Raw genomic sequence first — 16,550 nt, forward strand, 5'->3', positions numbered from 1 at the left:
TTGTTTCAAAGAATTTATTACTGACTAGTTTTGAAGTCTACGGCTACCTTCAATGCCACAGATTACATCCATGTACAAGATCATTCTTTTTTCTCCCCTTTTGACTTGCAATAGAATGGTGTGAAGTCATTTGCAACTTTTAGTTGAATGCCTGATTCATTTGTATCCTGTGAATTATCCCTTTTCATACATATTTCTTCTTTTTTCCTTTGAATATACATGTTTGATATATATTTGGTTTGACCTCCCTATTGGTTTTGGTCTCTTCCCTTTTCTTTCAATGTCAGCACCTTGTTTCCTTTTGTGGTTCGTAGGTGCTGTGTTAAAAGATGGTGAGGGAGATGCTAAGTGGTGATTCTCTTATATTTAGCAGGGTCAGAAAATCCCTCCAGTGGCGGCTGCTGGTGTCTACCTTAAGTTTCTTTCTAGGGACATAGGAAACTGCCTTCTACCGAGTCAGACCATTGGTCCATCTAGCTCAGCAATGTCTTCACAGACTGGAAGCAGCTTCTGCAAGGTTGCAGGCAGGAGTCTCTCTCAGTCTTCTCTTGGACATGCTGCCAGGGAGGGAACCTGGAACCTTCTGAACCTTGTGTCAGGCAGTCAGTGTAGGCAGTACTGAGTTCGATGGACCAATGGTCTGACTCAGGATAAGGCAGCTTCCTATGTTCTTACACACAAGGCAACCGATGCTGTGCACGACCCTAATCCGAAACGGGCGGAAGTTGTTCCCTCAGCCCCATGTGGGAGAGAAGATGGCACATGTATCACGTTTCCCACAGGGAGCTCCGTGCCAAAATCAGCATGTCTGGATCCATCCTAACAGAGTATGGCTTCTTGGTGGAATGAATGTGCTCCAGATGGTACCGAGTCTGAGGCTACAGAAAAGCAAGGGGGATCATCTGGCATTCTTCAGTCCCATGGAAAGGTGACCTTCACACCCCGCATGTTCTCCTGGTAAACGTGGTCAAAATGTTCGCTCTTTGCCACCGTCAAGTGGGTCTTCCAGTCCCCGCAAATTCCTGAAAGGCAACAATATCAATCAATCAGTCAGTCCCTGAAAGACCCGAAGAGGGACCACTACCACCAAAAGGATGACTCCATGGTATTCTCCTCTTCTACACTGCCATCGGGTCCTCCATGAAGCTGTGTTTCCAAACACATGTCACTGAGTGCAGAAATGCCTACATGCCACTGCTATGAACAATGCCTACGTCAGTCCCACACTACAGAAATCTGAAGGTGCCTGTCAAGTCAACTGCACATCCATCCACACATACCACCACAATCACCTCTTGGTCTGATCTAACAAAATGTTGTCATGGACACTTTTCTCCTTTCTGCAGATTTGTCAGATGAAAGTATTTTTTCACAAAATGCATAATCAACTTGTGGAATTCTCTGCTACAAGATGTGGTGACAGCCAATAACATGGATAGCTTTAAGAGGGGCTCGGATAACTTCATGGAGGAGAGGTCTATCTACTACTTGGAGGGCTACAGGCCACCTGCAGCCTCAAAAAAAGGATGCCTCTAAGTACCAGTTGCAAGAGAATAACAGCAGGGCATGCCCTCAACTCCTGCCTGTAGGCTTCCAGCGGCATCTGTTGGGCCACTGTGTGAATCAGGATGCTGCGCAAGATGGGCCTTGGGACTGATCCAGCAGGGCTGTTATGTTCTTATGTACACATCATCATTCTGACAGGTTCATGTTCCCTCAGCTCCAGCCAATGCAAACTCAAAAGAAGGCGAGCCAGCGTTAAGTACCCATCAAATTCTGCTTTTACCTTTTCTCATAAGCTTCCCTTTGGTGTGGTCCATAATCATCTCAGGTATCTGGGCACCGTTAGACTGCTTGTTGCCCTTCATCTTCTGGAAGGAGGCGTTTTCCACCACCGAGTCAATTTGCTGGCTGTTCAGCTCCTTACCAAGGAAGCGGCAGATCCTCCCCACACTGCTTCGCAGGTCCTGGGGAGGACAGGAGCAGAAGTCAAAGGCTCCAAATGGGAATCCAAACACTGCACTGCTCTGTGGAGATCTGCCCTTTCACAAGACTCATGCAGAAGGGATTGCTGCCACTGTGTAGCATGGCCCCATGTGTCAGACCAGGCGGCATCCATGCATGTTGGGTCTCCCAGCAAGCCGCCACTCTGGACACAAGTCCGATGGCCAAGATTCGGAGGCAAGCATCTCCTCCTCAGCTGTATGACTGGCAGCTTTCTCATCTCAAGCTGCCTCTTAGCCAGCACAGCACCACAATGAGCATCCAGACAGCAGCGTTATAGCAAGGTGCAGGATACGAGATCCTAGACCACAATGGCAATAGGGAGCCAACACTGCATTCACAAAGGAAGGGTGCTCTGCACATGCTCAGGGGCAACTAAGTAGCCCAAAGTGTGAGACATTGTCAAAACACAAAGGCAGCCAACCCATAAGCTTGGTGTGTGAAACCAGTCAAAGCTGAACCCCTACCTTCTGCAGCTCTTCATAGGTGATGAAGAAGAAGTTGGCTCTGTTTCTCATCTCCAGCCAGCCTTTCATATGGTCAAACCAAGACCCAAAGATCACTACAAAAGGAATGCCAAAGTGGAAAGTCACAAGCTAGGTGGGCAATGTGGAGGTGGCCAGGATGAAGAGCAGTGCTACCAGTGAGGATAATTATTATATTAACTAGTATTTTTAAGCCCGTTATGATAACGGGCGCTAGCTTTCTATCCCGTCTTTTCTGTCTCTCTCTCTCTCTCTTTCTGTCTCTTTTTTCCCCCCTTGTCCCCTCTCTCTTTTTGTTTTTGTTGTTGTTGTTGTCTCTGTTTTTGTTCTTCCTTATTTTGCTTATACTTTTGGGTGTGTGTGTGTGGATGAATAACGGCCAAAATGGCCCATGAGAAGGTGGCCGCCCCCGCCTATCGCCCTCCCGCGCACCCAGCTGCCGGAGCCCACCTTACCCGCTCCAGCCCGAAGGAGAAGAGAGGAACTCGGGAACAGAGCTACTCTCTGTGTTAAGCTGCTGCCCATACTGTCGCAATGGACGCAATAGGCGTCCTTTGCATCCATAGCGGCAGTTTGAGCAGTGACTTAGCACAGAGAGGAGCTCTGCTCGTGAGCTCCTCTCTTTTCCCTCGGGCTGGAGCGGGTAAGGTGGTCTTCGGCAGCTGGGTGGGCGGGAGGGCGATAGGCGGGGGCGGCGACCTTCTCATGGGCCATTTTGGCCCTTAATCTTTTTTTGGGGGGAGCGGGGAAGGTGATTTTGGGCAGCTGGGAGGGCAGGTGAGCAGGCGGGGGCGACGGCTGTGAGCGGGCGGGGGCCTCGTTGGCGGCTTCGCCGCCACCTCACCCAGCTTCCCTGTCCCCCGTCTCGGTCTTCCCCCGCCACCATTGCCCTCGCCTTTTTCAGGGCGGCCGCTTCTGGTTGCCTCGGCCTCCTCTCGCCGTGCCGCAGCTCATGGCCGAGGCGGCGGCTCTGCCGCCGCCTCGGCCACTTTCCCCCGCCGCCACACACCAGCTAATGGCCGCCCGTGGCTGTGGGACACTGGTGTCTGCAGTCCTGTGTCCCTTGGGCTCTTCTGGGCCTGCGCTTCGCGCAGGCCCAGAACAGCCCAGGGAGGCAGGGACGCAGATCCCCAACGTTCCAAAGCCACGGCCGCTCACTTAGCCTTTTATTATATAGGATTCTCCTGGGTGTTCCTTGGAATGAGCGTCCCAGAGCCCAGCTGATTGGCTGGGCGGCGGACACGCCTGATTGGCTGAGGAGTATCCAGGGGGATTAGTTGCCTTGGTGGCGGCCCAGCTGTGGAGGCCAGAGGTGGCGGGCCCGGGCCGGCCACGGAGGCAAGGCCCTGGAGGGGGGAAGGAATGTGGGGTGGCAGCGGAGGTGGCTGGGTCCGGAAGCAGAGGCAGAAGTAGCGGGAGAGCTAACTACTGGCCCCCAAGAGTGCATAGATGCTCTGCGCGGGGTCGGCTAGTTAATTTGAAAAATATAAAAATATTAACAACTAACAATTATTTATTTATTCATTCATTCATTAAGTTTCTATACCGCCCTTCCAAAAATGGCTCAGAGCAGTTTACAGAGAGAAATAATAAATAAATAAGATAGATCCCTGTCCCCAAAGGGCTCACAATCTAAAAAGAAACATAAGATAGATACCAGGAACAGTCACTGGAGGTACTGTTTTGGGGGTGGATAGGGCCAGTTACTCTCCCCCAGCTAAATCAAGAGTCTCACCACGTTAAAAGGAGCCTCTTTGCCAGGTTAGCAGGGGAGCAATATTAACAACAACTAACAATTAACAATTAAAGAAATATTAACCAACCGCTGGCTAGCCGTCCCATAACAAATTGTTCTCTGGGAGTCTCACAACAGCACAACACTCAAAAGGATCCAAAATACAACCAAAATAAAAAAAAATACAATACATTTAAAAACTTTTTAGAAAAACAAACCCATTAATTTTAATATTGTCTATTACATGAAATATGAATGTGTATTGCATCGAAAGGATGATGGATATGAGGCATCATCCCGTCCCTGTTTGTTCAGGTGTTCAGGCCAGCCCCTGAACTTCTTATGAAAGAAAATGACGGCTTTATAGAAATAAACGACTTTTAAATCTCATGGCATCTTTTCTCTTTCTTGTGAACTCCCGTTGGCCAAGAGAAAGTGGGGGTTGGAAGGGTCAGTTAAGAAGAGCTCTTGCATAGCCAAATTCAGAGACCCCGATGTTCTACTAGAACTCGCACCGATGATAGGAGTTGTAGTCCAACGACATCTGGGAACTCAAGCTTGAAAACCCTTGGCCGAATGGGTCGCACTTCTGACTGAACAGTGCCCTCAAATCTCTCAGCCTTAAGGTTCATTTACAGTTTATTTATTATTATTTATTTATTTATTTGATTTATATACCGCCCTTCCAAAATGGCTCAGGGCGGTTTACAATTAAAACAACTTATAAAACAATAAAAAGCTAAAACAAATTAAAACATTAAAACAACAACTAACAATTGAAAAACATTTTAAACAAAAATAAAACATTATCCCCAGACCCCAGCTCAAGAAAACGTAGACTCAGTATAGAAGAAAAGGGCCACAACTTTGTTAACTATTACACACGACATGGCAGACTGCAACACCAGGTGATTAATCACCCTTAAAGAAGTTCACTTTACTATCTACAAGGAAGGATCTGGGTCATGCAATTAAATTTTTTTTAATAGACTGTAATTATACTTTGAACTTGAGCAACTAATTAAAAGTAATAATGAAAAAGGTTGTGCCTGTTCTGTGCTCCATACCTTCTACAGGTGTGCTGTTGAGTCAGTGTCGACTCCTGGTGACCTGAGAGCCCTGTGGTTGTCTTTGGTAGATTACAGGAGGGGTTTACCATGGCTTCCCACCACACAGTATGAGATGGTGCCTTTCAGCATCTTCCTATATTGCTGCTGCCTGATAGAGGTGTTTCTCATAGTCTGGGAAACATACAGTGGTGTACCACTGATGTGGCAAAGGGAGACGAATGTCTCCTGGCCCACAGCCTCTGAGCCCCCACCCCCCAGGCCAGTCCTTGCCCTCTCAATTCTGCCATGCTGTATGCCTGCAAGTGAGAGCAAAGGCAGCTGCCTGCCTGCCATATCTTTCCCCGCCCATGCAGCTTCCCCGCCCATGCAGCGTGCTAGTGAGAGAGAGCTGCTGGGAGCCCAAGGTGATGGAAGGAGGGAGAAAAGCAAACATCCTCTCGGTGATTCCTGCTGCCTTCTATTGCCCAGGCTGGACCTGAAAGTGGAAGAGGGTGGGAGACACTTCAAAGAAGACAAGAAAAAGTAAAGCCCCACCCCACCCCACCCCGTTTTTTGTTTTTTGTTTTTTCAAATTGTGGAGCTTGGAGTTCAGTTTGCAAACTGTCTCTCTTCAAAGGGGAAAGGGGAATAGTTTCATGTGTGTGGGCGTGGAGAATGGAGCACCCTTGTGGAGATCAGATCTGTCTTGTGTATGTTTCATTTTTTGTACCTGTCTTCCCTCTGTGCTTTCAAAACTCCTGAACTCTGCAAATGTCCTGAAAAAGCAAAAGCAGCAGGAGCAAGAGGGAAGCTGGGAGAGGGGAGGAAATGCCTTACTTCCAAACACTCCATTCAGTTATGATGAGGGTAAGAGTGCAAACCAGGAGAGAGAGGCATGAGGAAGCAGCTCAGCAGCTCCTGCTTTTCTGAATGGTGGGTCTCTTTCCCACCCAGCCCCCAAGTTACATTTTAAAAACCCCAAAATTTCAAGCTCTCCCTGATCCTCCCTCAAAAAAACCCATTACCTTGTTTTTGTACATCTTTATCTTCTTGGAAATTCAGTTGTTTAAATATTGGATCCTTTAGAGACAGAGAGGGGAGTGGATAATATGCAGGATGTGGGAATATGTTAAGTTGTGTGTTGAAATGTTTCTGCTAATGCATATTTACATAAATATACTTGTTTTATATTATTACATTCTTGTGAGTTCAGTTGCTGTTTGTGCCCTCAAGAACCCATGTGTGCCATGTTGTGTGTGTGCAGAGGCAGGGTGGAAGATGCTTAACTTCCCAGTCAGTGTACACAGGATTGCAGTTTCATTATAAAACTATATCAACACAAAGCCTCAGGTGATGTGGCTGTGTTTTGAAATAAGGGTCAAGGCTTTCAGACTGAGTCACTTGGTGACTACCCTAGATTGGAAAAACTCTGAAGTAAGTAAATTTATTACGGTCCTTAGACCAGCTTAACATTTAAAGAACCAAGACCAAACACTGGTTTGCAGGATTGTTTGGATGTTTTAGTTGTAAACCACCCTGAGCCATTTTGGAAGGGTGGTATAAAAATGGAATTATTAAATAATAAATAATAAATAAAAATGTTAAATTAATTTGCATTGCTCTTAAGAAATATTATTTTACCATGGAAAACCTCTACTGTGAAAAGCCAATACACTGATATACGATCCGTGAGAAGAGCTGTAAGGGGGGTTGCGGGGAGACAATTGAAAGGCAGCCTTGGGTGGCCAGATCGACCACTCACAAGACTGCCAGCTCCGTCAAGTAGCTGGTGGGGGGCTGCAGGGATCAGAGGTTGCGCAGCCCCCAGAAGTTCGAGGATGCCCCACACAAGCGCGCAGGGCACCCTGAAGAGACTCCCAAGCCTGAGAGGCTGCTTGCAGCCTCCCGGTTGGGGGTCTACTCATGTGTTGCCATGCGCTGCAGCAACACACGAGCAAAAAGACGAGGTTAACAGAGCGCTCTTACAGTTAACCTCTTCTAAGGGGAGGAGTATTTATGGTGGTTAGCTGCCGGGAGCTGTGTGCCTCCCGTTGCAGCACACGATTGCCCCAAAGCGGGTTAGGCTCCCTTAGCCCACTTTTGGGTGATCGTGAGAATTGCCTCAGCATGTAATTTCTACAAGTTGCCTTTCCCATATTTTGCAAATTGTTTTGTTGGGTTGAGAACAATCCCCCATCATTTGGTCCAAATATCTTGGAGTGGATTCAGATGACAGTTTGGGTTGTCTGTTAGTCTGCTACACTATATTACCCGTGTCCTTAATGTTCTTCTGCAGCAGAGACATGGGCCCAGGAGAAGGAGAGGAAGGCAGCGAGGGGCCCGTTTTACAATCTTGTCTCTGGGCCGACTCCTAGCTCCCACAGAGCCCTGTAGTTTTCTTTGGGGAGAATACAGGAGGGGTTTACCATCATCTACAGGTACCTGCTTAAAAACTGCTCGAGCCAGATACATGAGCCAAAGGGTGAGAGCACAAGGTGTTTCGCCCCTGTGCTTCTAGCCTGTCGGTGTTAATCTACAGCCAGGTAATACAAGTCAGGACAACCAGATCTGTTCCTGGCTACAGGAGAGGAATGGAGTGCAGAAATCAGAGCAAAGGTCAGCCATCATTCAGAAGTGGTTTGCCAAGTCTTCATTTAGTCAGTCTAATAATCAGAGCTGCTCAGCTTTGCCACCCCAAGTGTTTTTGGACGACAGCTCCCATGATCCCCAACCATAGTGGCCAATAGCCAGGGATTATGGGGCTAGTGGGCCAACCTCGGATTCATGGCTTTGCATGCAATTTTATTATTAATTTTGCATATTTATATACTGCCCCAAACTCACATATCTGAACAAAAGAGATAAAAACATAATCAAAACATTAAAACAATTTTAAGGCAATGATGATAGAACTCATCATTAAGTGTAATTAAAATCCTGGATGAATAAACGCATCTTAATTAGAGATGTGAAGAGGGGAAGGGCTTTTTCATCACCCTCAAAACAAGGCCCCCCCTTTCAGTTTTCCACCAGGTCTTCACATCTCTAGTCTTAACAGCCCTATTTACGCTATCAGAGATTAACTATCAGAGATGAGGAAGATCTTATTTCAGCAGGGAGTGCATTCCAAAGCCTTGGGGTGGCAACGCTGAAATTTTAACATCAAAAGTGTCTCTCTGTTTATAACTATACTGTGATTGTATGTAAACATGCAAATCTGACAAGTTTAGTGGTTCTTCCTGGGCAAGCACAATTTCTGGGAGACTTTCACTAAAACAATCCATCCCTGGATATAGATATGGAGAAACGTCAGTGTCCCTTGCTGGACAGAGAGGGCAGGGGGAAGAATGTTCTAGCACAGATGAACTGGCTTCTGCTAAATTCAGAGGTGCAGCCTCCTTTCACATGTCACTTTTGACACGTGTGCCATTGGTTGCACCTACTGTAAACCTGAGTAAGACTCTGCTATTTCCTCTTTCCTTACCAGTCCCATTCAGAAATGTCTCCAGGAATTCTTCCAGAGATCCAGGATGCTTAACTCCCTTCATGGCTTTGGCAAAGTGGTACAATGAAACCAGCACATCCTTGGGGTTCCGTGCAGTGTAGATAATCTGCAGGAGAAGCAGGGACATGCGCATGATTTAATTAGGATAAAACCACCCACAACTCCAAGTTTCAAACAGCATGCAATCCTTCCGCAGGATCATCTATACAAGGAAGCTGCCCTATACCGAGTCAGACCATTGGTCTAGCCATCTCTGTATTGTCTACACTGACTGGCAGCAGCTCTCCAAGGTTTCAGGCAGGAGTCTTTTCCAGACGTACCTGGAGATGCTGCCAGGGATTGAATCTGGGACCACATGCAGAGTAGAAGCTCTATCACTGACCTACGGCCACAACCCATACAACAATGTGCTTTTCCAGACGGCTTCCACACAAGTTTCAAACATCATCTCACTGACTATACTCACACTTTCACAAACTTCCATGCTCTTTCCTTGGGCCATTTGACTCCTGGCCATACGCCAAGCAGGGAACGCACTCAGTTTTTGTGATGCTACCTGCCAGCAAGTACTTGCATTCTGAGAACAATCTGTCCTTTTCAGTTATTATTTTTGATTAATGGTGTGCAACCCATTATCCTTTCTTGTAGAGAATAAGGTGGGTGTGTTTTGCATTTCTCACCTCTGTTGCACATCCAAGAAAGCTTTCGCATGCATGTGGCATCAGGATCAATTGCCCCCCATTGAGAATTGCCCCTTCTCTTACCTTGGCCTTAGAGTGGAGAAATGACTTCGGGAAAAGCTGGAATGGCAAATGAGTAGACATGAGCCTGGGAGGTGGATATTTTAGGGCACACTCCATGCCTTCAAGAGTCTCAATCCAGGGTACTCGGTCCACAAGCTTCACACTGTTTGTCCATGTGGGGTCCCCATCATGACGGATCAAGCTCAAGATCTCTGCCATCCAATGGGTGCCTAGGAGGGAGTCCAGCAGTGACAGGGTTGACTCTTCTTCCCCAGCCCTTTCCATTCTGCAAGACCCACATCTCACCTCGCTCACCCTTGTGCTACCCAACAATCATTCCAGCCCTTGATAAAAACCAAGAAAAGCATCTTCAGCATCTGAAGGGACATTTTTGCACAACCTTCTGTTCTAACACCATACATCATCAATTGTCCTTCAGTTCGGATCCGTTCCCTCCTAGTGCATTCTGTATAAGAGGCCAGAAAAGATTTCCAGAAGATGGCCCAGCTCCATATGATCAGAAGGCCAGGCTCAAAAACTCACATTTTGGACATCTATAGCTCTGAAGCATTCAAGTCACTTCAAAAAAAAATTTAAAGGTCATTCACACTATCTTTAAGACGGCGGGGAGACAAAGCAAGATAGCACCTATGAGACATTTTGAGGAAATCTGGGTCCTATGGGTCCCATGAGAAAGTGATCCACTCTGGAGCGTTATCCATCCTCATCACACAGGAAGAATCTCTCCTTTATTGGATTGAGTACTGCTCCAGATGGACGGTTCTTTTCATCAGTTATGGCATGGACTGTATGCTTGTACCCAAGGGGTAGGGCCTGTGCCCCCCTTCCCAGGATATCTTGTACAAAAAAACAGAGCAGCAGCACTCAGGAATTCCATGGGCTGTCTTTTCACGTAAACTTTGAGTATTGCTCCACTGGCAGGTATGTACGCATGATCTTTGTTGATGAACAACCGAGTTGTCTGGTTCCTAGCATCATGGGGATTCCATGTGTTTGGAAAAAATACTTCTGTAGCCCTTGCTTTGTGGAGACCTCTCCTGCTGTGCCCACCCTTTCATCCCATCCCCCTTTTTATGCAGATTGGGAAAGGGGGGAACATAATATTCTGTATTATCGGTAAGTTCAAAATGCTACCACCACCACTTTTGTCTATAGAAACTCTCTGAGTTTGGGATGGGATAAGCCAGAAACTCTCATAATGTGGTACTTGTACGAATACCAAAATCTTCCACGTGCAAGCCTTCACATCATGGTGAGAAAACTGATTGCTGCTGAATGTAGGAGGGCGTGTTTGCACAAGAGAAATCCCCCTTCCACCCACCCCTTCCACCCACCCCTTTCCTGAGTTGAAAACCAACTCGGAAAAGGTTGTAAAAAGCTTGTAAAAAGAAAAGAACAAAAAAATAATTATATTCAATTACTACAGACTGCTTCTGCCTGAGGCTCTCTCAGCTTTTAAATACAGTTAAGAATGCTTAGAAGGATTATAAAAATAGGTTGTGCTGCATACCCAGCTTGCAGATGAGCATTTCCCCCTTCTCCCACCCTGCTGGTAGAATTTGCACAACAACCAATCAGAAGCATGCATGGCTAGGAATTCTGTCACTCCAGCTTCATGGGACCATTTCCTTGTTTGCATCAATATCATCCATGGCTCCCATTCCACCGTTTTCTTGCCTACCTGATTTAGGGTAAACCACACTCACTACATCGTCATCCAATAGCTGGAATTCATTTTCCAAAAAGATGAAGTTTTCTACTGAGTGATATATAGCATTGAATAAGATCCCTTTGTGGGTCAAATAGGTCACTTCTGCCATTGAGAAACTGCAAAGATATATAAACCTAAGAGATAAAGTGAGAGAAGGAAAAGTTACGGGACTGGTTCTTCTGGTGTTATCCAAGGGGTTTGCTTTCTTTTTTTGGCCTTTTTTGGAAAGTTTCATCATCATGCAGATCCAAACACCTGCCCTTCGGATAGCCCTTCCTTCCATTGTCATGTAACAGGATTTTCCAGATGAAAATCCACAATATATATTCTCTGGGGGAAAGTTGCATGACTGTTTTGAGTTACATAGGATGAATAAGACAGATGGTTGCCCCTGCTGCTTTAAAACAGATTCTTCTCCCTTGCAACGCACCCAACCAAATTCACCAATGTGCTGAGTTGGGGAGGCTCATATATCCTGTCTGGGGTCTGTGTCTGTGTCTGTGTCTGTGTGTAGGGCAAAATGTAAATATGTATAACTGTACAAATCACATTAACTATTAGAACCCACCAACCAATATTACCCAGATTCTGAGCTAGTTAAGACTCAAATTACACACACCATGTGGGTGTTACTACTAATTCTACTACTACTACTACTACTACTACTACTGCTGCTGCTACAAATATTTATATATCGCTCATAGTTCTCAAAGTGATTTACAATTCTTAAAAAACCAAATAAGACATAAATGCAACTCCCCACTAAAGCAAGCAACCATTGCCAGTAGACTGGCTAGACACTGGCCTTTCAGGATGAAGAAGACTATCTTGCAAAGATTTTAAAAATGAAACACTTGAATTAATGCTCTGGAAACCCCCCGAGGTGCAGGACTTCTCTTGCAGGTTTGGAAGTAGGGGTTGAGTTCTCCTCCTGTGCAGCCAAGGCTGATCCCCAAGTTGGACTCACCTCTGATCCCAGCTCCGATTCCCACCTCTCTCTGTGGCTGGCTGCCTCTGCTCGTTGCTCCCTCTCTCTTTTCCCTCTGTACCCTCTGCCAAGGATGTTCTAGCCTATGGCATTCTACCTTTATCCTATGTTGCTGTACAAGGAGAAGATCCCTCACCCCCACCCCCAGCTACTCATTTGCTGTACCTCAGCTTGGGAACACCCAGCTCATTGTGTTTCATCCGTATCCACCCCCATGTCTTGTTGATGACTGTTGAAGATCTTTTTACAATGACCTGAAACAGAATTTATTGGGGATTGTCCTATTATTTTGTAATGCCAGGTCAGTCCAAAACAAACCAGAGATCATCCATGATTTGATTAGGGATGAAGGAGCTGAACTGCTGTGCATGACAGAGACCTGGTTGTGGGAGGCTAGTGGTCCAGTTTGGCCCTAGCTTCTCCATTTGGATACTCTGTGGTGGAGCAGATGAGAGGATGTGGGCTTGGAGGAGGAGTGGCTGTGGTCTATAAGGACACTGTCTCCCTTACCTAGATCTCTGTTGGGGAATTGTCCCATATCAAATGTCTGTTCCTAAGCCTAGGGACCAAGGATAGATTGGAACTATGGTTGTGTGGTGACACATATGGCCTCTGAACACGCGTGGAGGTCCCTGTAATGACAGCCACACATGCACAATGTCCAGGGATGCTTTGTGTCAGCTTCAGCTGATACATCACCTACATCCCTTTCTGGATGTAAATGACCTTAAAACGGTAGTACATATTCTGGTAACCTCCAGGCTTGGCTACTGTAATGCGCTCTATGTGGGGCTGCCGGTGTATGTAATCCAAAAACTACAACTGGTGCAGAATGTGGCTGCAAGGGTGGTCCCTGGGACAACCTGAAGGGACCATATAACTTCGATGCGATAAAAATTGAATTATTAAATAATAAATAATAACATTAAATTAATTGGCACTGACCTTAAGACATGTTATTTTACCATGGGAAACCTCTACTGTGAAAAGCCAAAATAATGATATACAATCAGTGAAAGGATCCGCAAGGGGGTTTGCCCGCTCTCCCCGCAGATGATTGGAAGGCAGCCCTGAGTGGCTGGATTGACCACCCACACGACTGCCAGCTCCGTCACAGAGCCGGTGGGGGCTGCGGGGATCAGGGGTTGTGCGGCCCCCGGAAGTTCCAGGATACCCCACGCGAGTGCGCAGGGCAACCTGAAGAGACCCCCGAGCCTGGGAGGCTGCTTGCAGCCTCCCAGTCGCGGGTCTACTCATGTGTCACTGTGCACCACAGCAACACACGAGTAAAAAGACAAGGTTAACGGAGCGCTCTTACAGTTAACTTCTTCTAAGGGGAGGAGTATTTATGGTGGTTAGCTGCCGGGAGCTGTGTGCCTCCCGTTGCAGCACACGATTGCCCCAAAGCGGGTTAGGCTCCCTTAGCCCACTTTTGGGTGATCGTGAGAATTGCCTCAGCATGTAATTTCTACAAGTTGCCTTTCCCATATTTTGCAAATTGTTTTGTTGGGTTGAGAACAATCCCCCATCGTTTGGTCCATATATCTTGGAGTAGATTCAGATGACAGTTTGGGTTGTCTGTTAGTCTGCTGCACTACACTACATGTGTCCTTAAAGTTCTTCTGCAGCAGAGACATGGTTCCAAGAGAAGGAGAGGAAGGCAGTGAGGGGCCCGTTTTACAATCTTGTCTCTGGACCGACTCCTAGCGCCCACAGAGCCCTGTGGTTTTCTTTGGGTAGAATACAGGAGGGGTTTACCATCATCTACTGTTACCTGCTTAAAAACTGCTCGAGACAGATACATGAGCCAAAGGGTGAGAGCACAAGGCGTTTCGCCCCTGTGCTTTTAGCCTGTGGGTCTAAATCTACAGCCAGGTAATACAAGTTAGGACAACCAGATCTGTTCCTGGCTACAGGAGAGGAATGGAGTGCAGAAATCAGAGCAAAGGTCAGCCATCATTCAGAAGTGGTTTGCCAAGTCTTCATTTAGTCAGTCATCATCAATATTATTATTACGGCCATTGGCCAGCAGAAATAGGAGTAACAAATATGCCCAATACAACGATCAATAAACAATGCTAAAACACAATAAAACAGAATACAATCACTCATGATAAATTACTTTAAAACAATAAACAGCTCTCACAATTAAGCACTTAATAGGGACCTTAACATGATGGCAATGTAGAAAAATTTAGCTACAATTGCTGTAATCCCGGGGCTAGAGTCCGCGAGACTGTAATATGTATAAAAGAGCTCACTCCTTCCGGGAAATTTGAGTAACAGAGGGGAAATAAGTTCTTCCCTAGCATCCCGATATAAAGAGCAATATAGCAATACATGGGTGGCAGTTTCAAGGAGGCCAACACCACAGGGGCAGAAAACCGTGACAGGATGATCTTTAGCAAACCTCCATTCCAAAAGAGAAGAGGGCAACACATTAAACCGGGCCGAGCAAATGAAACCTGAAATTTAGAAAAATGCAGCGTTTTTCAATAATTAGCACTTCTATCTCCCCAAGGTGACAAAATCCCAAACTGTAAAGAGGAGCAACTCCTATTGGCCAAAGACATAAGTTCCTGCCGTTCAATATCGTGCAACCAGAGAAATAATATTTCCTTCACCTTATTATATTCCCAGGTAAGGAGTTCTGAAGGAGAAAGGCCCAGTTGCATAATTTTATTATTTACATATGATAGCCAAGGGTTGGGATCATTTAGTCAGTCTAAAAATCAGACCTGCTCAACTTTGCCACCTCAAGTGTTTTTCCACAACTCCCATGATCCCCAGCCATAGTGGCCAATAGCCAGGGATTATGGGAGTTGTGGGTTTCTGCTTCTGCTAAATTCAGAGGTGCAGTCTCCTTTCAAGTTTCACTTTTAGGCTTGTGCATTTCAATTCGCGCACAAAATGTTTTGTGCCTGAAAATGGCAATTTTGAAGGTTTTGTAACCAAAACAAAATCAAGAATTAAAAAACAGAGATTTTTATTTCCAAATTGAAATGACAGTGTTTTGGACAGAATGCTTTGTTCTTCGGAAAAGCATTGTAATTGAAATTGACTTCTCTGACTCTCTCCACTCCAGCTGAGGCACTGAGTGATTAGCAGAAGATAAGATATGCAAAAACTGTTGAGCATGAATAGTTTAGTTAAGTGTTGTATTCAGTGTGATTGAAATGCAAACTGACTTTGCAAAGGGTTCTGGAAGACAGCATTTTGAGACAGAAATACCCAAATATCTTGGGGAGCTCAATGCAATTTCAAAGCTCTTGCTAAAAGCCATGGTACAGATTGTGTGGAGAAGCTTTTCGAGAAGCTGGTTAGGAAAGTTCTAAATTACACAGGTATTTCTTTCCAAAGGTTTAGAAAGACTCTCCTGACTTGTTCAGGGGTCTTTTGAAGAGCTATTTTGTTTTTCTTCTGATGCATTATAGTGGTGTCTAAGTTTTGTTGCCCAAGTTGAGCAGTCTAATGTAATTTAGGCCACAAATTTGGCAGGACATGATGTCTAAGCCAGGGGTTCTCAACTTTTGCCATTGCAGGGACAGGTCATCCACATGGAACTACAGGAGACAAAAGGAAGGGGGTGGGGAATATCCCTGGCAATTTATTGACATCCCCAGAAATCTTAGTTGCTTCTCTCTTTCTTGTAACCATGATCCATGGTTTTGCACTTTCTTAAATGCGGTGATGATAAATCTCAACAATTCTGAACAGTAGGCTGATTTGTTTGGGCTACGGCTCACTCCACTTCAGTTAAATGAACATATGAAGCTGTTCCATAGAACCAAGGAAGGTTTTTTTTTTTTTTTTTACATTTTATATCCCGCTCTTCCTCCAAGGAGCCCAGAGCGGTGTACTACATACTTAGGTTTCTCCTCAGAACAACCCTATGAAGTAGGTTAGGGTGAGAGAAGTGAATGGCTCAGAGTCACCCAGCTATCATGCCTGAATGTGGATTTTAACTCGGGTCTCCCCGGTACTAGTCCAGCACTCTAACCACTACACCACGCTGGCTCATTGGTCTATCTTGCTATCTCAAATGACCTGTGGTCACTGTTCCATGGGGAGGGAGTGTTTTTATTGAAAGATGGCTTGAATCCACAAATGGGTTGTGCTGCTGTGCTAGTGCCACAGGGACAGGCTCCACCTGCTACAAAATTCTCAAATAACTGTGCCAAAAAATTAAGTGTTGTTGTTGTTCATCATTCTCTTCACTCTTTCAACTTGTTTATGTGGGGCTTCAGGGGCAAAACAGTGGGTTGGGTGGCAGTGCCCCAAGGGTGGTGCACCCAGATTCCAAATAGGG

General features: G+C 45.9%; 1 protein-coding gene across 1 annotated transcript; it reads right to left on the reverse strand.

The window, feature by feature from the left end:
- On the reverse strand, positions 1 to 11,362 carry LOC128333039 (sulfotransferase 2B1-like). Its single transcript, XM_053268047.1, has 6 exons — positions 11,224 to 11,362; positions 9,543 to 9,751; positions 8,758 to 8,884; positions 2,472 to 2,566; positions 1,787 to 1,967; positions 1 to 1,022 (listed from the first exon to the last, which is right to left on the reverse strand). Exons 1-6 carry the CDS (start codon positions 11,360 to 11,362, stop codon positions 913 to 915), a joined length of 861 nt encoding a protein of 286 aa, XP_053124022.1. The 3' UTR covers positions 1 to 912.
- Between the last annotated feature and the right edge of the window lie 5,188 nt (positions 11,363 to 16,550).

This window comes from Hemicordylus capensis, chromosome 7 (genome assembly GCF_027244095.1).
Source record: "Hemicordylus capensis ecotype Gifberg chromosome 7, rHemCap1.1.pri, whole genome shotgun sequence".
Lineage (NCBI taxonomy): Eukaryota > Metazoa > Chordata > Lepidosauria > Squamata > Cordylidae > Hemicordylus > Hemicordylus capensis.